This window comes from Hippopotamus amphibius, chromosome 5 (assembly GCF_030028045.1).
Source record: "Hippopotamus amphibius kiboko isolate mHipAmp2 chromosome 5, mHipAmp2.hap2, whole genome shotgun sequence".
NCBI lineage: Eukaryota > Metazoa > Chordata > Mammalia > Artiodactyla > Hippopotamidae > Hippopotamus > Hippopotamus amphibius.
This window is the reverse complement of record NC_080190.1, coordinates 141,501,569-141,525,361: the sequence shown is the minus strand read 5'-3', so window position 1 is coordinate 141,525,361 and position 23,793 is coordinate 141,501,569. Positions and strand designations below refer to the sequence as shown.

The 23,793-nt window shown below is 40.4% G+C and overlaps 1 protein-coding gene across 3 annotated transcripts in view; it reads left to right on the top strand.

The window, feature by feature from the left end:
- The window catches only part of DPYS (dihydropyrimidinase), an 80,103-nt gene that overhangs the window by 1,419 nt on the left and 54,891 nt on the right, over positions 1 to 23,793 (top strand). For 2 of the 3 annotated variants that reach the window (XM_057734118.1, XM_057734120.1), the window contains exons 2-4: positions 12,640 to 12,798; positions 17,792 to 17,971; positions 19,208 to 19,397. In XM_057734118.1, the coding sequence (XP_057590101.1) occupies positions 12,640 to 12,798; positions 17,792 to 17,971; positions 19,208 to 19,397 (529 nt within the window). The remainder of the gene's footprint in view (positions 1 to 12,639; positions 12,799 to 17,791; positions 17,972 to 19,207; positions 19,398 to 23,793) is intronic. The other variant, XM_057734119.1, reaches the window with a different exon arrangement.

Below are 23,793 nucleotides of genomic sequence, written 5' to 3'. Positions count from 1 at the left end.
AGGTATAGGCAGTGCACACTTTCAAAGCAATTTTGAGGATATATCTGTTACCCAACCGATTTCTAACAGTTTCACTCTCCCTACACCTCTCTCCCACTCTCAATCCTCTATGATTGACCAGAATGTTTAACAGAAAAAAGAACCACCTGACTCAGAGATGGACGTGGGGCAGGCTGTTGATGTGAACATTTGCAAAGCTTCCTCCTAGTTATTGATTATCAACCTTTATCATGAGGACAATGGTCAAAGTCTTTTATAGGAAAGATCATTACCTGTCTTGAAGAGTATTCATTTTTCTCTTTTGCTAAAATGTGAACTTTGCTAAATTTCAATGAATTTATGTTGACATTTAAAATACATTTTTTAGATAGCCAAGCAATACACGATTATAGAAAGTTGGAAAAAAATAATAGGAAAGTAGAAAGAGGAGCTATATTACCCATAACCTCCCACTCAATGTCAACCAATGTTTTGGTATACTGTCTTTATGGTTTTCATATGCTTTATCTTACACGATTGTGGTTGTATTGTGCATGTGTGTATGTGTGTGTACCTGTATTATAAAACATTTTGTAACCTGTTGTATTCAGTTATAGTACACGCACTTTCTCTTATCACAGACTCATCATTCCCTAAGTGCATTGCGGATAGCGTGGCTTTTCACTGACACCCCCGTTTGCCAAGCGGGGAGCTGCTGCTATTGCTGGCCATCAGTCACCAGGCCCGCTAGCATTATCCACCCTCATCATTTCCCTTTCTCTCATCAGGGTTCCAGGAGAGGCAGCCAAGAAGAGCGGTTAGAATGCTGTGGGGGCAGGACATTCCTCCTCTTTCTCAAACTTATCTGTGCATGCCCCAAGACCCTGGGAGGTGGCTCTTAGTTTTCTGTCTGTTCTTGTCCATTCTGGGATTCCAGCCCGGAGAGATTTATAATTTCATACTTGGCAGGCAGGTTTTTGTAGCATATTACAGTGTGTTCTCACCATTTGAAAGAACTTATTCACCAGTTGATTCTCTAGGCACTTCTATACTTCAAGGTTGTCAAAACATTAAAGGAAAACATGTTTTTCATGAGCTGAGGATCTCAAGCAGAATGTGATATGGTCAGAGATGAGGTCAAAGATTCAGCAAAGACTAAATCCATGCTGAACATTAAACAGTACTCACAAAAGGCCAAAGTTGCAAAAGTCTACTTGAAAATTGGTTGGTTGAATTCCAGGAGATCCCCACCCCCACCCCCTAAACAAATGAGGTTCCATAAAAGGGAGCCAGACAGGTAAATACAGATAAACGTGAGCATTGAGGTACTGGCCTGAGTTCTGAAAGAAGGGCATTATGGAGTCATTTTGTCCTCTTTTCTAGAGTCTTCACGATAATTCCCAAGGCAATGTTGATGGAGTTTCTGGTTTGGGAAAACAGGGACAAAGAAGTCTTTGTAATATATAATATAACCAATGCTGGTTATGTTATATACTAAACTTGAAAAACATGTTATGAATACTGTTAAGTAACACTTACTTTATCAAGTTCGTGCTATGTACTAGGCACTGTGCTAAACTGTGCGTTGTCTTCCGAGAGTCCCAGGTGCCATTGTCTACTCTTTACGACTGAAGAAACTGAAACTTAAGTCACTTGCCCAAGGTTGCACACCTAGTAAGTGGCAGAGTGGCTCTTCAAATTCAGGACTGCCTGCCATCCCTAGAGCTCTTACCTACTAGGTTCTCTTCCTTTCCGAAATGATGATTGAAAAAAAGTTTAAAGTTTAGATTCATCAGAATGGCAGTAGGTAGATGAAAAAGGTGTATAATAAGTAAGGTGTGTGTTACTGTGAGATGTCTTTTGTTGAAGACAGAGCAAAGTTGTCTTTAAGAAAAACATTAGCCCTTCACCTCCCCAACACTGGAAGCAGTTAAGGTTGTCAAAATAAATACACATCACACGGAGTGGGTTTGTGAGACATTTATACATGCATTTATAGCCACATCATCTCTAAGGATACAGAAATGGGTACCTTAAGTACGGAAAGCCATAAAGTAAGAATGATATATCACGCTTTCAGGAGATGGGCCTCAAAAGGTTAGACCAATAGCTGTGTGCTTCCTGCAAGTATCAGGCTAATCATTTGTAATATGTGACATACAGAAGGGATACTGTTTGTGGTATTCTGTGTATTGATCACTAGCTTAGGATGGAGCCCAATTTTAAAAATGAAATACAGGCCAACCAAAGGTTACTTATTTTGGAAATCTAATTCATGTCAGAGGTAGGTTTAAAGCTTATAATTGATTTACTTAATTACAGGTAAAAGCTTTTCATCTGATGTAAGTAATGGAAATAGCATTCTACTTTGAAGAAATCATATTTCATTTTGTTGGTCTATACTAAATGTACAGTGGTCTTCCAATAATTCAGTATCCGTCGTGAAAGACAATGGGATTTTTTTATTCAAATGGGTATTGCAAATTAGATAAACTTGAAGGAAATATGACTTTGCTTTTACTACATCCTGTGATAAGAGAATGAATCAAAAGAACTCGGCCAGTTTTTAAATATATATATTTGTATTCAGACATAGATACAGCTTGGAGTGGGTGGACTCACATTAAAAACCTGGCAGCATCAGTAGCTGGCAAAGGGATCATCATTTTTTTTCAATTGAGAAAATGCAGGACACTTTTTTTGTAAAGGATAAAAAGTTCTCAAAATTTTCAAGAGAGACAATTATACTTTGCTCTGGAACTTTTTGGTAAAATGCCATGGAGGTGATTACTTATAATAAGGCAGTGGAAGGTATATGATTAAGCACACATTTATGGTTGTATTTATAGAGCTTCCTCACCTGATAGAAGAGCCGTGATTCAGAGAACTTGGTTGCAAACCAAGTCCCTGTTTCCAGTGCTTGCTGGAGCTCCAGGAAGGGTTCATTCGAGAAGCTGTGCAGGCTGACTGTGTGTGGCGGGGGCTGACTGTATGACCTTGGGCAAGTCAGTTCCTCTCTCAGTGTTGTCAGCATTTCCTTATCTGTAAAACAAGGCAATACTTAGAACATCTTGGATTAAAAAAAATTTTTTTTAAGTAATGAAAAGCATATATTGTTCAGGAAAATGCTGGAGCATTATATTCACTTAATATATATTAGTTGAATGAAGAAACTGCTTTTTTTTTTTTAAAAAAAAGGAAAATACAGAAGAGTATAAAGAAAAATAATATCTAAATCACCTATAATTTCAACATTATGCTTTTAACATTTTCCTTTCAGATTTTTCTTTTGGGGGGCACATATAAACATTTTTCCTTCTAATTGTGCAAAAGATAGATTCACAAGAGAAAGGATAGATTTTTAAAATTCATGTTCCTGCAGCACAAGTTCAGAGAAAAAATGTGATTCAAGGAGGAGGTTAGAATTTGGGGCTTCTGTATCACCTTAACAAGGGAAGGAGAGAGGAAGAAGGGCACTTATGGGAAAACAAATGACCTCTTAATAGGAGAAGCTGGGGGCAGGGGGCAGATAGAAAGGGCACTTATGGGAAAACAAATGACTTTTAGGAAAGACCAATGGGCTCTTAGGAGAATAGACGGAGATATTATAGTTCATGACAAGGTCTGTTTAGGTGCAGTGCAGGCTTCTAGTCTCAGGGGGTAAGAGTCATCTTCCCAGAAGGGGATTTATGACAATTCAGTTCTTTTGAAAGGCTCTGCTTTTAGGCAGGTAAGGGGGTTCAGGGGATAAAACCTATTCTCAAATGCCTTCAGCTCAAAGGACTTTTATGTCACGATGGCATATTCTAGGCCTTGTCACTGCCATCTAATATGGAATAACTTTAGGCTAAGGAATATTCAAGTTGATAGTTATGTTCCATGAATTCAGTCAACAAATCGTTATTAGAAACCCACTAAGTGCCAGGCATTGTGGTTGGGGTTATAGAGACGAAAACTGTGATCTTTGTTCTCAATGGCAGGCAGACTGGAGGTGTTTGGGGCTCTAATTTATCTTGGCTTTAATAATAAATTATAGGGCTTCCCTGGTGGCACAGTGGTTAAGAATCCGCCTGCCAATGCAGGGGACACGGGTTCAATCCCTGGGCCAGGAAGATCCCACATGCGGCAGAGCAACTAAGCCCATGAGCCGCTACTACTAAGCCCACACGCCGCAACTACTGAAGCCCATGCACCCAGAGCCCGTGCTCTGCAACTAGAGAAGCCACCACAATGAGAAGCCTGCACACCACAACAAAGAGTAGCCCCCACTCACTGCAACTAAAAGAAAGCCCAAGCGCAGCAACAAAGACCCAATGCAGCCAAAAATAAAATAAATAAATCTTAAAATAATAGTAATAATAATAAAATATATACTGTGGACTTTTGGACTCGTAGACTTAACTTGGACTATTTGTGACAATTTTTGATCTGGCATTTTTCCCTTGTGCTTCGTAACCAGTGATAATTGCTGGCATTACTGGGCTGCCTTTCTGATAAGAGAGCTTTAGCAACTGCCCAGAGCCTGATCCTCAACACAGTTCTGTGCTCTTTTTTCAGATATCAAGTAACAATTGAGGGAGGATACTTCAGTTTTTCTGTTACACTTCATTGCATCTAATAGAGAAATCACATGTTATAGTGATAATCATGAGTTCCTGAGCCCTGAGGATCTGTTCACACATACAAAAGCTTAAAATAAAACAAACCATAATCTTTTTTCAAAAACAGGAAATTATTGGAGGCATAGATATATATATATAGAAATAGACTATAATTCTGTTTTGTTAAAAGTCCTAGTTAACACTGATTAGGTAGCGGGCTTGGACAAAACTGAGCATTCAGCTTTCAAATGTGCTCAGAGTCTACATTCCACGGTAATATTTTCGTAGAAGGCTTTCAGAAACCACACAGCCAGGGCTAGCAATATTTTTGAGAAATGAAATCTCACATGAATATGCAATTTGTACAGCTTTCCCACTTCGCTATTGGAAAAGTGAAACATTTTAATATTCCATCTCATAAGTTCTGGGGGAGATTCATTGGTCTCTCTCCCTTTCTCCCTTAAACATTTAAAGAATATTTATGTACCAGGCACTGTAACAGACGTGAGGCATACGGAGATGAAACTACATCAACTAAATCAGAATCTCCGGGGGACAAGATAAAAGTTCCCTAGACCATGCCACTGTGCAGCCAGGGTTGAGAGTCACTAGACTAGGTAGAGAGGGGACAGGGAGAGAAGAGTATGGGTGACTTGTCTCTCTGTGATGGAAAGGAACTGAGATCATGCAGGGCTTTATGGGCGGTGTAATAATTGTTTCCTTCATTCTAAGAGCAGAGGGAAGTCAATGAGAGATTGCAAGTGGCCAGCATGGCTGGAAACAAGGTGGTCTAGTCTAGTCAGAAGATACGGGCAGCATGGGGCAACGGAGGTGAAGATGCAGGAAGTATGTTGACTTCTGGAGTATGCTGGGGATGGGACAGGTTGCTGATGGATTGGACTTAGGGCTATAGGGAAGAATACAGGTAGATGTCAAGGGTGCCTCTTGAGTCTGTGGTTTGCACAGTTGGATGGGTGACGGTGTGATTAAAATTTCACACTTGGGGAGGCAAGGAGTGTGGAGAGGCACGGTGGAGGACATCTTTACAAAGCTAGATATGCTTCTGGAGTTGGAACATAAACTAGGATCATGAAGTTTGTTTTCATAAGTCTTAGTGACTATGAGAAAGCTAAAAAATTCAGCCAGGAGTTTTTCTCCCTAAGATTCGAATATACTGTTGGATTTCTTTTTGTTTTATTTGGATTGAGCAGATCCTCTGAAAAAGTTTAGTGAAACAAAGTCACTTATTCCAGGGTGAGCTTAGAAATGAAAATCCAGCAACCCCATAAAAGGAAAGAAGATGCTTGGGATGCTTTCAATAATGACTTACAGCCGAATACAGTGTTAAATAAAATATTGTGTTATATAATGTTTTGACCCCACTCTTGGTTAGACTTTATCCCAATTTACATTCTATCACGTTTGCACTTAAGACAAACTGGTAGAATGCTCTTCTCTCCCCAAGAGAAGGTTTTAGACAAACTGGAAGGTTTTCAAGGGAGAACAGCCGAAGTAATTAGGAGCTAAAAGAATTGATTTATGAGCCACGATTAGGAGAGGTAAATGCATTTTGTTTGGCTAACTGACAAATCAAGGTGAAGTCAGTCAGCAGTAAATACAAAGGAAACAATTAGGTTTTGTATAAAAATATGAAAGAAATTTTCACCCCTTACTGGTTCTCCTCCCCCAAACTCTCTTCATTCTTCAAATGTTGATCCTGGTGAACATTTTGTGAAGTGAATCTAGAAGCATCTGATGTTAAAAGCCATTCAATGAATATGGAAAATATCCAAGGTGAGCTAGGAATGCGATGTTCTGATGAATTGGTTTGCTGGCTAAAGTTAATTATCCCAGGGAGAATAGATGTGTGGAGGCTAAGAAGCACTCCTCTGGGCCTTTCCTTGTAACTCTTTTAGGGGAGTATTATTTCAGAGGCAGTGGTCGCAGTGGTGAACATCACGTGAGCTTCCTAAAATTGCATCTCATTTGTGAATTTACAATTTATAGTTTGATGGGATTTGTTTTGCTTTGATATGGTTTGGGGTCTCCTAAGTGCTTGATTCATTTTACCAACCTTTGCATTTCTCCAAGTAATGATTCACTGATGACCTGGGGCAACAGGCTAGAAACCAGATCATACTAAATGGCAGGTCGGATAAGGGGGGATGGCCTGCATGGGGTTGAGGCCCAGAGCAGGCGGGATGTAAGATCTCCTGCTCAAATCTGTATCCTCCTCCATGTTCCCAGTGAGAATTTACCAGCTGTGAGACCCTGGAGAGTCATCTGACTTCTGTGGGCCTCATTATCCTCAACTATAGAATAAGAAAAGCAATTTCTACCTCTCAGGGCTGCAGCAAGGCTTCGTCCAATGAGCTCATGTGTATAGGATGCTTAACCCAGGACCGGGCATTTGAATACGCTCTTCCTTCAAGAGGCAAATACTTCCTGGGAGGGGCAGGGCTCCTTCACACCTCCAGGTGTCCCCTCTAATTGAGATTACAGAACTGCAGCTTTGGCATGCGCTTTTCTGGATCCAGTGGAAAGAAGAGAACATTTCTGACCTTGAAATAATATTCAGGGATTTGAGATAACTCTGGGCAGCCAAGGGAACCTGGGTAACCAGAGAGAACCAAAGAGGCAGGAGGAAGAAAGAGGTTCAAAGGAGGCTGGGGCACTGATGGTGCCTGGCTGCTCTTCACCAGGTCCCCGGGTAGCAGCCAGGATCCCTGCAGCAGGTGGAGGGGTAAAGCCCCAGTGGTTTGGAAAAAGATAAATTCCATTTTTCATATGTTGCCCACTCTGGCCCAGGCTATCCTCTCTCAGGCACTACAGTTTTTCTAGATTTGTTCCCATTTTGAGGGTGAGGAGGAGGAAAGTAGAGAGGAGAAACAGAACAAAAAGAAACCAGGGATTTCCTAGGTGGCGCAGTGGTTAAGAATCTGCCTGCCGACGCAGGGAACACAGGTTCGAGCCCTGCTCTGGGAAGATACCACATGCCGCAGGGCAACTAAGCCCGTGTGCCGCAACTACCGAAGCCCATCTGCTTAAAGCCTGTGCTCCACAACAAGAGAGGTCACTGCCATGAGGAGCCCACGCACCACAACAAAGAGTAGCCGCTGCTCGCTGCAACTAGAGAAAGCCCCTGTGCAGCAATGAAGACCCAACGCAGACAATAAACAAATAAAATAAATACATAAATAAATTTATAAAAAAAAGAAGAAAGCAAAAAAAACAAGTGGCTGCTCCATTTCTGTTCATTAGGAAGGTAGAGCATTTGTGATAAATCCTTATTCATGAGCTGTTAAATTATAGCCCCACGAATTTCAATTTGCTTTAGTTTAAAAAAAGGGAGGGGGGCTGTTTGACCATCACATCTTCAGTCTCATAAGAGGCCCATCAAAGTCGAGCTACCTAATTTATATGGCATGTACATGCATACATGGATTTGTCTCATATGTATGTAAAGTCTTTATTTTTGTCTTAAGAAAGTTAGGCTCCATTAAAGAAAATGTAGTAACTTTGAAAATAAAATTTAACTAGAGGAAAATTAAAACGAGCTGTAATCACGCCACCCAGAAACAGCAGCTATAAACGTTTCATCCTGGCTCAGACCTGTTTTGTTTTCTTGCTCAGCGTTGGTATGTTCTGGAGCATGTTGCTGTGGCTTCTCTCTCTCTCTCTGGTCATTTCCACTGACCTTGGGACCCCTCTGGCATCTTCTGCAAGGTGACTGCCACATCCTTCTCCTGCCCTTGAGTGCCCTTCAGCATCAGGGCTGCGTTTCTCTGTCTGCAAGCACAGAGTGGACATGGGCCCAAGCACCTCACACTCGGGGTGCTCTCTCCACGGAACTCGTGCTCCCTGCAAACGCCAGATCTGCTGCCCTCATCTGTGCCCTCCTGTGCCACCTCTCAGTCACCCCAGTCAAAACGAGCTCACAGACCCCCGTCACCCCTGCAGACAGCCAGCCACTGCCCTGCCTTCCCCTAGGAGCATTGCCTCACACATCCCAGTCGTCTTTTTTTTAAAGTGCAGTTGATTTACAATAGTACGTTAGTTTCAGGTGTACAGCCTGGTGATTCAGTGGTTTTGCAGATTATACTCCATTATAGGTTATTACAAGATGATGGGTATAAGTCCCTGCGCTGTACAGTATATCCTAGTGGCTTATCTGTTTTATACATAGTTGTTTGTGTCTCTTAATCCCATACTCCTAATTTGTCCCTCCCCTCCTTCCTTCTCTCCTTTGACAACCACAAGTTGGTGTTCTGTATCTGTGAGTCCGTTTTTGTTTCGCATATACGTTCTGCCCTTTACCACTTTTCTACTGATTCTTCTTCATGGACCCTTTTCTCAGAGCTTCCTCTGCTGTTGGCTGTTCCTGAAAGCACTGGCTCTGAAGCCCGATGACCTAGCTCCAATCTTGCCTTTGTTATTCTCTAGTTGTGAGATTTGGGGAGTTATTTCATGGTGTTGCTCTCAGTTTCCTCAACTCGAAAAAGGGGTTAACAATAAAACCTGCTGCAGGGCTGATGAGATGGTTAAAACACTTAGAACATCAGAATAGTTCCTGGCACATAATAAGCACTCGCTAAAAATTGGATATCATTATCCTTATTGCAACTTCATGTTTATGTCCTAGGCTAATCAAATCCTAGTCTTATCTGATCTGTCTTCCTTCCCTTAAGTCCCAGGAGTTTTTTCCCTGTACCTCTTCTAGGGAGCTTAGCAATTGTAACTTCCCTTTAGCAATACCTATACTATGTTTATTATGGAAGTGTACTTGCTACCTGTCATTACCATCTGATTATTTTATTATGATTGTGCATATGTCTGTGTCCCTCTCTAGTCTGATTATTTGTGTGTCATTATTAGTGGAGTGACCAGGTGAACCACTGGGAGATCCAGTTTCTTCCACTTAGTCCCTTCGTCCTCGCTCTGTACAAGAACAAGAAATGGGCAATGTCAAAACACAAGAAACTGGTGATGTTGGTTGCTTCCTAGAAGTCAGAATTGGAGGGAAGACTTTTCATTGCATTGTGTGTAACACCCCACTTACTCCATATAATAGCTTACGTGGGTAGACCTTTTTGGTAATAATTTTATTGATCTAATTCATACACAACACATTTAGTTGTTTAGAGTGTACAGTTTAATGTTTTTTAGCATAGTCACAGAATTGTGCGACCATCACCACATTCAATTTTAGAACATTTTTATCTCCTCAAAAAGAGGCCCCGTACCATTTAGCTATCACCCCAACTTTCCCCAATCTCCCCAGCTCCAGTCAATCACTATTCTACTTACTGTCTTTATGGATTTCTCTCTTCTGGACATTTCATATAAATGGAGTCATATGATACGTGATCTTTTGTGACTGGCTTCTTTCACTTAGCATCATGTTTTCAAGGTTCATCCAAGTTGTAGCAAGTGTATCAGAACCCCATTCCTTTTTATGGCCAAATAATATTCCATTGTGTGAAGATGCCCCATTTTGTTTATCCATTCATCAGTAGATGGGCATTTGGGTTGTTTCCGCTTTTTGATGATGATGGGTAATGCTGCTCTGAATAGTTGTGTACACGTTTTTGCGTGGGCATGTTTCCATTTCTTTGGGGTATATACTTAGGAGTGGAATTGCTGGGTCATGTGGTAACTCTGTGAGGAACTGCCAAACTATTTTCCAAAGTGTGTGCATCATTTTATTTATATTTCTACCAGCACTGTACCTAGTCTCCCCACATCCTGCCTGTGATGGACTTTTAATATGGAAAGAATTGTTCTTTAAGCTTGATTTTCTAGTTCAGTAGACACTAAAAAAGTACTTTCTTCGAACACTTTAATTAACAGCACTTTCTATTAGAAAAATGCTCTTCCTCCCCAAGGGATATCTGTGAGAAGACCCTTTCTAGAAGGAAGAAGGTGGGAAGATTAATCTGCATTCAAATAAAAATACAGAGCCTAAAGAATTTTTTCTGGTATCGTCATTATACCAATAGGGATTTCTTAAGACATGCAAATGTGTATTGTTTTGCTGTGCATAAGGCAGTTGTTATCTAAAGATAAAGTACAGCATCCTGTATCAATAGTGAGATTTCTGAAAGCAAAAAGAGTTGGAGTGGGACCAAATGACTTGAGGAAAAATAAACATACATTGAAATAAGCGAGAAAACGGGGAATAGAATAGAATTCGTGTACCAGCTGGGACCTGGGAGGACCCGCTGTGTCTGGGGGACTGTCGGGGGAAGGTGACAGGGGTGCAGACCTGGGAGAGAAGCTGGTGGCACTCCCTTCTTTGTTGTAACAGGACCATGTTTCTGGTGGTGAGATGAGTCGATGTATGAAAAGTGGGAAAATGCCTGATTCTAAAACAGTGGGGCAAAGGCTCATCACGCATTGTGATGCTGAAGCTTAGGAAGCACTTACCATGAGTCAAACACAGTATTAAGCACTTTATATATGTCACCTCAATTTAATCCTCCCAGCAGCCCTATGGTCTAGGTGCAATTATTGTCTCACTTTACAGGTTAGGAATCAAAGGCACACAGAGGTTAAGGAATTGCTGTCTACACTCCCACGTTCCTTGCAGGATTATTCACGTCAAGATGTAAATAATGTGTCCATCTACAAATGAGCGGATAAAGGAAATGTGGTGTAGATATACAATGGGATATTATTCAGAAAGAGGGAAATCCTGCCACTTGTGACAACATGGGTGGACCTTGAGGACGTTGTGCTAAGTGAAATAAGTCAGAGAAACACAAATATCATATGATCTCACTTATATGTGGAATCTAAAAAAGCTGAACTCAGAGAAACCAAGAGTAGAATGGTGGTTGCTGGGGCTGGGGAGGAGAGGTGGGGGGGGTATGGGGAGCTGTTGATCAAAGGACACAGACTTCCAGTTATAAGATGAATAAGTTCTGGGGATCAAATGTACAGAATGCACAGAACAATACTGTGCCAGGAAGGAAGTAACGAACGAATTGGAAGGCAGGAAGGAAGCAAGGAATGAAGGAAGGAAGGAACTGCTTAGAGTGCCATAGCTGATAAGTGCTGAATCTGAGCTGGGCCCTGGAACCAAGAAGCCTCTTTGGTTGGTGCCCTTAACCGGTACGCTAGTGTATCTCTGCCTTTGTTTTTTTCTTCACCTACATTGTTTGAATACAACAGTTAAAAACACATTTAACCATCTTGTAATCTTAGTTTAAATATAATCAATGTCAATAATTAGTCAAAAACATTTGATTTAATAACTTGATCGTTTTTAATCCAGTCGTAATGTAACATAGTGTAATATGCCAAGGAGAACAGAAGCTTTGAGGCAGATCGTGCAGGGCCTTGTAGACCATGTTGAGAGATTAAACACTATTTCAGAGGCAGTGAAAAACATTCAGTTTTAAGTCTTGGAGTCAAGGGGGTCACATGTGCGCTTTGAAATTTCCCTCTATTGCAATAAGGGATTTGTATTGGAGGAAGTAAGAGCAAAACTGGGGACATAAAGATCAAGCTGAGAGGTGACCCTAAGACCAGAGCATTGGAGATGGATTAGAGGGGACAGGTGAGAAATAAGGAAAGATTGAGTCACCAGTTGGTTGTGGGGAACAAAGGCGAGGTGGGAATCATGTGAGCCTCCCAGGATTCTGTGTGGAACATGGTGTAGAGATACAGTTCGCCCGGATTGAGTCTAATGAAGCGGATTTTACAATGATGAATATAGTTTTCTTGATAAGAAAAATGAATCTTCTCCGTGTTTCCATTTTGATTTTTCTTTACAAGCTTCACTTTGTTTTCTTGGGATCAAAGCCATTTTCATTTCATCAGACGTGTCATTCTTTTTGCGGGAGCAATTCCAGCTCTTTTAATACTTCAAACTTCAATTTATTATGGAACATCTATTCATGTTTCTCTAGATCTTTTAAACAGGCAGCATCTTTGTGCAATTTCCTGGACCCATCAAGTTTGCCCAAGTGCTTGCAAATGCATGTTGCTCAAGGAGACAAATTACTCAACTAGAAAACTGATGGCTAACCCATTGAAAACCGTCTTGTGATTCCAGGCTGCCCTGGCAGGAGGCACCACCATGATCATTGATTTTGCCATTCCTCACAAAGGCCACTCCCTCATCGAAGCCTTCGAGACCTGGCGAAGCTGGGCTGATCCCAAAGTCTGCTGTGACTACAGCCTTCATGTGGCAGTGACATGGTGGAGTGAACAGGTGAAACACTGGGGGCTCCAGTTTCTTCTATTTAGTCCTCTAGTTCTTGCTCTGTGCAAAGATCAAGGAACGGGCAATGTCAAAACATAGGAAACTGATGAAAGAAACTTGCTTCCTGAAAGTCAAAATTGGAGGGAAGACTTTTCATGGCATATTCTTTTGTTTGAATTTTGAATCCTGTGAGGTATTATTAATTTAGAAAACTAAAAAAAATTGTTTAAAGCATATGAAGATGATAAGATAAATCTTATTGCTTATTCACTATAGCCTTTCCTAATTTTTAATTCATCAATTGTAAATACTTTAAATGTAATTTTTAAAAGTATTGGACTTCTCTACTTCAACCTCAGGATGCTTTTAAGCAGTCTTTTCCCACAGATGAGAACTTCAGTTAGAAATTTTTTTAATATCTGGAAAAAAACCAAGGAAGGGACAGACCGGGAATGTGTTCAAGGCCTTCTCCCAGCTGTGTGCTAACCTGATGCTCTAGTAATATCAACACCTGGTCAAATCATTTCAAAACCGAGCTTATACAACCTTCCGTATCTGCTGATTATTTAGGCCATGGCAGAAATGATAACATGATTCAGGTAGAAAAGACAGTTTGAGAGATGTTAAAATATGTTTTCTTCCCCCATGAGAACATGTATGTGTACTTTGGAAGAAACTTTTACTTGTGATTTAAATCAATAATATGTTTTTGATTTAACTGGACTTAATTCAGAACTCTTTTTGCCAGAAAGGGCTCACAGGGGTGACTTTATTTGAAGTTACCATATAACTTATGTCCCCACTTCTCCCAAAATTTGGGCAATAGACACAAAGTTAATATAAAACAAGTAATCAATCTTTAACAGATAGTAGAGCAAACGTAAGAGCAAGGTTTATAGTCCAAAGGAAATGTTAATTTTTCTCCAGAAGCACCATTCTAAATGAGGCATCTGATCACTTCTGTGCTTTTAGGGTCTTCCCGCCTCCCTCCCTCCCTCCTGTCCTTCCTCTCTCTCTCCCTTCCTTCTTTCCCTTCTTCCTTCCTCCTTCCTCCCTCTCTTGTTTTATAAGGTGGAGCAAAGGTGAAGATGTGTGCCCTCACCCGTGTTCCTCACACTTTATATACAAATGATTACCTGGGAATATTGTTAAAATACAGATTAAGTTCAGTACGTGTATTAGTTTGCTAGGGCTGCTATAATAAAGAACTATAAACTGGGTTGCCGAAACAACAGAAATGTACTGTCTCACAGTTGTGGAGGCCAAAAGTCTGAGATCAAGGTGTTGGCAGGCTTTGTTCTTTCTGAGAGCTGTGAGGAGGATGAATCTCTTTCATGCCTCTCACCAGCTTCTGGTGGTTTGCTGACAGTCTCTGGCATTCTTTGATTTGTAGGAGCATCACCTGAATCTCGGCCTTCATCTTCACATGATGTTCTGTGTGTGTGTGTGTGTGTGTGTGTGTGTGTGTGTGTATGTGTCTGTGTCTAAATTTCCCCTTTTAATAAAGACACCAGTCATATTGGATTATGGTCCACCCTAGTGACCTCATCTTAGTTAATTACATCTGCAATGCCCCTATTTCCAAAGACCACCAGATATTTCTCCAGCCAAAGATGGGTTTATTTGGAATTGGCAGAGAATTGCAATTCAGGGTCAGCAAGCATGGCGAGCCATGGGCAAGTCCCTGAAGGGCAAGGGAAGGAGCAGGCTTTCATAGAGGGGAAAAGAAAGCTGGGAGGGCTGTAGTAAACAAAGAGTCCATAACTTTTCATTGGCTGAGTCCTTGCTGCCAAGAAAGAAGAGGAGTCTTTCTTCTTCCTGTGTTGACATGCAGGTGTGAGAGCTCCCCCTTCTGGTCTCCCGACTCTACTTAATTGAGGTTTCTATTTATTAATGTTTTACACAAGTGAGGTCACATTTGGTACTGGGGGTTAGGACTTCAACATCTGAATCTGAGGGGGATACAGTCAACCCATAGCAGTAGGTCTGGGGCAGGGCCCGAGATTCTGCATTTCTAGCAAGCTCCCAGGTGATGCTGATGCTGCTGGTTCAGGTACCACACTTTTGGAATAGCAAGGCTTAAACTACTGTGCCTAAGAGTAGTACCGTATAGTGGGGCTTACCCAGTGATATCGCTGTGGATGACTGGGGTGTTTAATGAGATCACCTTCAGAAAGCCTCTTCTACTCAGGGCGTAATAGGTATTTCATCTGAGCAATGCAGATCATAATTCCCTTTGGGAAGCCCATTGTGTGAATATTCTAACAATGTTTAAAGCATTTTTTTCCTGACTATAAAAATAATTGACTCATGGTAGAAAATTTGAACTTATAAAGAAGTTTTAAAAAATGAGGCACACTATACCAAGCCCTACTTTTGCTGTTGTCACCTAACGTGTCTTGGAACCCATTCCATCATTTCAGTGGTGACCACTCTCAGCATTTTGGTATTTTCAGTTCCTTTTCGTTCATTTATTCATCCAACAAAAAGTTACTGAGTGGCCACTATGGACCAGGCACTGTTCTAGGATATAGCAATGGACAAACTGTAAAAAGCCCCTGCTCTCGTGGGGTGGAAATTCTAGAGGAGGAGGCAGGCCACCAACAAGTAAATATATTACATGCGAGGTGATAAAGCGCCATGGAGAAAAGTAAGGAAAATAAGTAAGGGAATAAATAGTGACGGAAGTGAGTAACTTAACATGTGATATTGCTATGTTTAAAATTCTGCTGAGGGACTTCCCTGGTGGCGCAGTGGTTAAGAATCCGCCTGCCAGTGCAGGGGACATGGGTTCGAGCCCTGGTCTGGGAAGATCCCACATGCTGCAGAGCAACTAAGCCCGAGTGTCGCAACTACTGAAGCCTGTGGGCCTAGATCCTGTGCTCCTCAACAAGAGGAGCCACTGTGCTGAAAAGCCTGTGCACTGCAAGGGTAGCCCCCACTTACTACAACTAGAGAAAGCCCGTGTGCAGCAACGAAGACCCAACGCAAAAATAAAATAAATAAATAAAATAAAATAAAACTCTGCTGATTCAGTAGGAAAATTTGCCTTGTTTTATTTTGCACTTTTTAATCAGTAGAAAGGTTAACATTTTTTCCATGTTTAGTCCTTTGTATTTACTGTTTGAACTGTAAGTAACATGTTTCACCTAGAATGTTAGGGTTTTTCTTATCAAGTAGAAAGAGCAATAACTCTTTTTTAATTTTTTATTAACTAAGCAATAGTCCTATCCCTGTTATATATTTTTGTTTTGTTGTGTATTTTTGTTTTTCATTTTATGTGATGTTTATATATTTTTTAAATTTGTATGTGTGTCTTTTTTTAACATGTAGAAATTCAAGCAATTTTATTTGGTCAAATCTTCTGACTTTTCCTTTGAAGTTTTTATGTTGAGACTAGAATTGGACCTGCAAGGGCAATTACTAGGCTAGTTTTGATCTTAACTCGTCCCTTACCATTGGTGTCATATTATGATTTATAAGAAGAAATACATGTCTGGTCTTCATCCACAACTCTGGCCCAGAGCTCCTAAAACCCTTGGAATTTCCTAAGTGATGAGAGCAACAAAAGTGTCTTTTCTTATGCTATGGAGGTGACTTTTAGACCCCACCTCAGGATGGGGGCTGATTGACCAGGGAGCCAGCTGTGTGGTTAGAGTCCCACCCAGCTGACCTCCAGGGAGGGGAGGGGGCCCGGGGGCCGGGTCAGTTGCCAATGGCCAAGGCCTTAATCAGTCATGCCAGTGTAACGGAGCCTCCACAACAACCTGAAAGGATGGGATTTGGAGAGCTTCCAGGATGGTGACCCAGTGGGGATTTGGGGAGAGTGGCACTCTCAGAGAGGGCATTCGAGCCCCATGCCCTTTCCTCCTTCCTTGCCCTATGATGTACCTCTTCTATCCAGATGGTCATCTGTATCCTTTACCATGTCCTTTTATAACAAACCGGTGACCCAGTAAGTCAAATGTTTCTTTGAGTTCTGTGAACTGCTCTAGCAAATTAATTGAACCCAAGGAGGGGTTTGTGCGAACTTGATTTATCGCCAGCTGGGTCAGAAGTGCAGGTGGGAACGTGGACACCCCCTAGGACTGAACCCTTAACCTGTGGAACCTGGTGCAGTCTACCTGGTGCAGGTAGATAGTGTCAAAATTGAGTTTAATTGTAGGACACTCCCCAGCTGGTGTCCGGAGAACCGCTTGGTGGTGGTGGAGAACCTCCTCTCCTTCACACCCCCACACATTGGAGTTGGTGATTAGACTCTTTCAGTTGGCAGCCCAGAAGGCTCCTGAGGCTTCCAACTGGTCCAGAGTTGCTCACCTCCCAGGAGCTGCCAGTGGGTCAGCCTACATATTCCACTACCTCCATCTCCGAACTCATCCTATAGGTTTCAGATTTCACCCCAAACCTTTACTTCACATTAGCTCTGATTCCTTCTAGAGACATGATTGCTTCTGTTATTGCCAGTGGATTTGTTTTCATGTTCTAGAATAGTTTCTTCTCATCGGGAGATAGATGCTGAGAATTTCATATCTAAGTATAGCAATGAAGTATTTGGTGGAAATTCTATTAACTCTTTCATGAATTAAAAGTATTGTAGGGACTTCCCTGGTGGTCCAGTGGCTAAGACTCCACAGTCCCAATGCAGGGGTGCAGGGGCCTCGGGTTCCATCCCTGGTCAGGGAAATAGATCCCACATGCCACAACTGAAGATCCCACACGGGACAACGAAGATCCTGCATGCCGCAACTAAGACCTGGCACAGCCTAAATAAATAAATAAATAATTTTAATAAATAAATAAATAAAGTACCGCAGCAAGAGCAATTCATCAGATGAAATGAGGTCTAACCTAGGGGAAAGATCCAGTCCTTAATTACATTTCTCTGGAGTTCAACTGAAGTCCTCATTTTACTTCATTTTCTTCTGAATGCAACAGTTTGGCGAATGCTGATATTATCTTTAAATAAGAGTGACATTTTGTTGTGATTGTTGTGCCCTTTTAGGTTAAAGAAGAAATGAAAATCCTTACCCAAGATAAAGGCGTGAACTCCTTCAAGATGTTTATGGCCTATAAAGATCTGTACATGGTGAGAGATGTGGACCTGTACCAGGCCTTCTCTCAGTGTAAGGAAATCGGAGCAATTGCTCAGGTTCATGCAGAAAATGGAGACCTAATCGCAGAGGTAAGTAATTGCCTTCTAGAGCTTCCACAGAAATGAAAACAGCCATAACTTCAGGTGAGGATGACTGGCCCCAAGAAGGTAAATTCATTTAATGGATTGGAAGAAAGGAAATGCAGAAACTAATTTTCTGTGGCTTGGAAATACTTGACTCGAATTACTTGCTGCCCTGTTCTGACTTTTTTGCAGGTGGTATATGCATTGGAACGAGGAGTTCCCTTTTTCACACCAGCTATTAGATCTCAAACAAAGGTTATTCAAAAAACACAAATATTTTTCTTTGTATCCCCAGCACTTTTTCTTTTTTTTAAAGTAGCTCAGGCTGCTGGTTCAAAATGCCAAAGTGTGGACATCAGTGTAATCTGATGACTTAAGCAGTGCATTAGGTAGTTGTTTAAAGCTCCACTCTTTTCAGAAACTAGGTATTAAAATATGTTCTGAAGGAATCTAGATGATATTTATTTCTCATGTTAGTTTCATTATTAATGCCCAAAGGGCACACCATCTGCAAGATTTAAAGAGCTGTCTCTTACCCTTTATATTACCTGATCAGTCTCTCTCCCTGGGCTCAGTTCCCATTAAAGTCAGTGAGATGGAGGCCCCATAGCCAGGAGGCGGGGAGTGAGGTGGCAGTGGTGGGGGTTAAGAAGAGGAAAGCATGAGCTGCAAGCTCAAACAGACCAGGTTTAAGCTGGACTCTTCCAGGTCCTAGCTGTGTGACACCGGGCAAGTCATTTTGACTTGCCTGCCTTTTTTGTAAGGAAGAAATAACACTTTTGGAGAGGGGAAGTACTGGTCTAATATCATTTCATGGGCTGGGGGAGAAGGCAGTGAAGAGTGTGAATCAGTAAAAAATAGAACTAACTACATAATAGCGTGAGTCACTTCATTAAGGATCTAATATGGGGGACGCGAATACTTTGTTCCGAACCAATAATAAGCCTTAAATATGGACACTACTTTTCAAAGAATGTGATTACAACAGACTTCATATCTTTTCACCTTTTCAATCAAAATAATTTAATTGTGAAATATGTGTATGAAAAATTAACATATGCTTTGAGAGTAGTAGATTATTTTTACCAAAAACACACACCGTAGACGTGCACATTCACACACCCCTATACCTAACAGATCTAAAATAAAAGCCTGGCAGTTTATTTGTTTCACAAAAAAATTATGGGGTTTGTCATTAGCAAACCTTTCTCACCTGGGTGTATGTTCCCACTGCCTTTTTAGGGAGCGAAGAAGATGTTGGCATTGGGGATAACGGGCCCCGAGGGCCATGAGCTAAGCCGCCCAGAAGCGGTGGAGGCAGAAGCCACGCAGAGGGCCATCACCATAGCCAGCGCTGTGAACTGCCCTCTCTATGTCGTGCACGTGATGAGCAAGTCCGCGGCAAGGGTGCTTGCAGATGCCAGGAGAGAGGGTAATTCCTACATTGTAACCTCACTTGCAATTCGGTACTCTGAGCTAAAGAATAAGGTAAAGTAACAGCAACCCCTACTTTTGCTTATGAGGATGTTGCCCATGAATTTCCACAGCTTTCCTTCTCCCTTTTTATTGGCATCCTTTCTGTTTTCTCCCATCTTACGCACGTCTGTTTTTGCCCTCCTTGCGTCACCAGCCCCGCCCTTCACACCACGAACTGCCAGCTGTCCAGTGAACTTTAAAGCTTTCCTGTCTCTTAGGCACCTCCACTGGCCCTTCCAGTACCTACCTCAGTCAGGGTCTTGCAGGGCACATAGTAGGTGCTCAACAAATTTCTTTGGAATCGATTTGTTTTATAGCAACTTGGGTGTTGGCACAACTGAAGCAATTATCCAAATAGTATTTTTATGACAATTATTTTAAGATTTGTAAAGCAAAGTTATGTTTACTCCAAATGACTTAATTGCCTCACTTCTACAGTTTAATTTAACATGTAAATAGTCATCTTAAAAGAAAGAGAAAATCTCCCGTTTTTGATAAGAATTGAGCATGGAAATAATTTCATTCATTGGCCAGTATTGGGAAAGGAAGAATGAAAAACAAATAAGGTGCATTTTATTCAGTATTTTAGACCCTCCTGGGATGTGGTAGTGGTTTCTATCTCTCACTTTTAGGAACTGGATAATCAGAAATAGTTGTGTAAATCATCCTGGGTGTTTGTTTCTTTAAACTGAAACTGGCTACATTTTTGCAATATGGATTTTTTAAAACTATGAAAATAGATTTGGCATGTCTATAATTGACACTAAAATAAATTTTTTCAAAATTGCTTCCTGTTGCTTGAAGTTTCAATAAGGATTTTGTACAAGCTAAATGCATTTTTAAATGTAATAGATCAGTATCTTGTATTAAGACTAACCTCAGTTTCACACAGGAGTTAATAAGGTCTTACTACAAGCCATTTCCGGTTGCTCTTTTTCCCCACGTGTAGTTTCAGTATAAAAGAGCACACCACTTAAAAAGAATCTGTACTTCAATTTTAAAGTTGTATCTCTATATTTTGCCACCAGATGGCGGTGTTGCTAGCGCTATGAAATTGGTTTTCTCTATTTGCTTTGTAAGAGGTGTACCATGTCCTATAGCCTATCAGTCAGGTCTGTGATGTCAGAATATGATTTAAGAAACAGCAAAATAAGCAGAAATGGTCAGTCTTAACCCACCAGCAGTCTATGATTTTGACAGTTCTGTCAGGAAACAGTTTCTCAACCTTGAGTATTTATTTTGCATTGGGATAAAATTCCATTAGCAGCAGAATAAGTCTGGGGAAGGTTTTAGAATGTAAATCATAGGCAGAAAATGATTAAAATTAAATATGAATATTTTAATTTTATTTTAAATTATTTTTAAATATAATTTTATATTTTGAATATGTAAAACATTTACCTAGTCCAAAAATCAAAGTGATATATTAAAAGGTATATTCTCAGTGATACCTTGCTTCCTTCTCTGGCTTCTTCATCCCACACCCCATATGTAACTATTTTTATTAATTTATTTCTGGCCTACCTTTGTAGTGTTTCTCTTTATGAAAAAAGAACATATGTATTTTCTTATTTCTCTTTCTTTCCTACTTAAAAGGCAAAATACATAGTGTTCTGTATCTTGTTTTTTCCTACTTGAAAATGTCCTAAAGTTCAGCTCATATTAGGTATAGAGAGCTTCCTCATTCTTTTTCACAGGTGCAGAGCATGCCACTGTATTGGTTCAACTAGTCTCTAGTGATGGATATTTGAGTTGTTTCCAATCTTTAGCTGTTACAAATAAAACCACAGTGATGTCCTTAAGTACATGCTATTTCATATTTGTGGAAGATGTATTAGTCTCCTATTGCTACTGTAACAAATTACAGCAAACAATGGCTTAAAGCAACAAAAATTTATCATCTTACAGTTCTGGAGGTGGGAAGTCTGAAATAGGTTATAAGGTATCAGCAGGGCTGTGTTCCTCCACCCACATTCCTGGGTTCCTGTCTCCTCTCCTCCATCCTCACAGCCAGCAGTGGTGGGTGGAGAACATTGCATTATCCTGATCTCTTTCTTCTACTATGAAGACCCTTGGATTACATTGAACCCGCCTATTTAATCCAAGATAATCTCCCTATCTCAAGATCATTAATTTAATCACATCAGTGAAATCCCTTCTGCCATGTAGGGTAACATATTCACAGGCTATAGGGATTAGGACATTGACATCTTTGAGGTGCCATTATTCTGTCTCCCACAAAAAGGTAGCCTCAGGGTTGAGTCCTAGAAATGGGACCGTTTGTTCAAAGGGCAAGTGCATATCTACTTTTTGGACGTTGCTAAATCCCTTTGCAAAGGGGTTGTAAATATGAAATGCTTAAAATGTCAACCCAGATGCTCTAGTTGAGTCAGATTTACCATAATAACACTTGTGAAATACTCTATTGCACAATTGTCAGAGGCAGCAGAGGTCGAGGATAAATTAGCACAAGTGATTCTTCCATCGCTGGCATGTGACCTCTCACAGGTGATCAAGTAGTGTCAGACTATTCACATTGTGACTGCATCAGCCAATCCAAGGGCAGATACATGGGGAGTAAATAGTGACAAGAGCTGGGGGACACACTGACCTTTTACAGAAGATTCATCTACTCTGTATTCATTTATTGTCTAACAATTTCTGAACATAAAGAGCAATACACATCTATTCATTGTTATCTTGTTTAAAGAAGAAACAATTCACCCCTACATGTGTGTAATGTGAACATTTCCTGTCTGTAAATACCTTTGCCAGTCCATCATCTAGAGCCTTGCCACTCAGAGTGTGGTCCCTGGAATACAGCATCGACAACCCCTGAGAGCTTGTTAGAGATGCAGATCCTTGGACCCCATCCCAGATGCACTGAATCAGAGTGTGACCTTGTAACTAGAACCCCAAGTGATTCATATGCACATTAGATTTGAGAATCACTGCTCCAGGAGGCACAAAATATATCCAACTATTAGTTGTCTCTATTGTAGTTGCCTAGAAATACAATGCTCTTATTAAGTTGGATTTTATTGTTGAATTGCCAACTATATACCCCAAAGATAGCAGCCTGAGGGTAAATGATTATAACAAGTAACTTTGTTGAGTGCTTAATACGTACTTGGCACATATTTTAATACAACTTATCTCATTTCAAGTTTTATTATGTATTACCTCATCAATGCCTTGTAATATACAATATCTTTTAAGATTGTCATAACAATGCTTCGAGCTAAATTTTATCACTGTTTTGTGACTGATGAAATTGAGGCTTGGGAAAGTTTGGTAAATTAAGCCCAAGATCACTTTACTAGTAAGTGCTAAACCTGGAATTCAAGTCTATCCAACTTCAAAGCCCACATTTTTTATTACTCTTCACACTGTTCAAGAAGAAATTGGTTTACAAAGTTGGGAAATGAAGATAGCAAGTTTATATTTAATTGGTTTTGTTTATTGGTCTTACATTTTAACAATTTGTTTAGAATATTGTCATCATTTTGTTATTTTATTATCATTGTTAAAAGAAAAAAAAAGCCAGAAATGGAAAGAATGGATCAAGAATGTATTAAGTGAAAAGTAAACATTCTCTATCTCTCTCAGCTCAGTCCTTGGAACTAGCAATTTTTAAACTTTTTTTTTTTTTTTGGTGGTTTCCTCCAAAATTCTAAACCATAAATTTGTAAGTTAGTGACCCATAAATTTTTGACAGTATCACTTGACTCTGAGAGATGAAAAAAGAGCAGTGTAGTCTACATAAATCTTACCTCTCACCTCCTGAGTTTTGTTAGTAGTAAACGTCACTTCAAATAATATTACTTAAATTTGTGTCTTTTGGCTAATTTTTGGAGGTGTATCTCTTTATTCTTTACTTGGTTGAAAAGGAATTGAGAGGCCAAGCATTACCCTCTCTGCCTCCTCCTGACTCCTGTCAGCTGTATTATTATCTTTACAAGGACAGGGGTTAACAGCATTTTCAGTTGACTCTATAACTATTATTAGGTCTTCCAACCTTTGTCTATAGTTTAAGTCTAAACTTTAGAACTGTTGTAAAGTGAGATTGTGGAAATATTCTTCTTGGTAGAAACAATTCAGGAGAAGAGAACCACAGAGGAATTTACATCACTAACTTGGGAGTGAAAGCTAATGTTATTCAAATTAACTTTTGGAGAAACAATCGCCAAGCGTCAAGGTGAAGTGGGATTCCTTTCTTACGCTCCCATAAGATTAACGGCATGCCTTATTTTAGTTTGCTACATATTTAGACCATTATTGTAAAGATTGTCAAGATTTTTTTTTAGGCTTGAAATTTTTCCAATTAGCTTTTTTTAAGCTAGTTCAGAAAA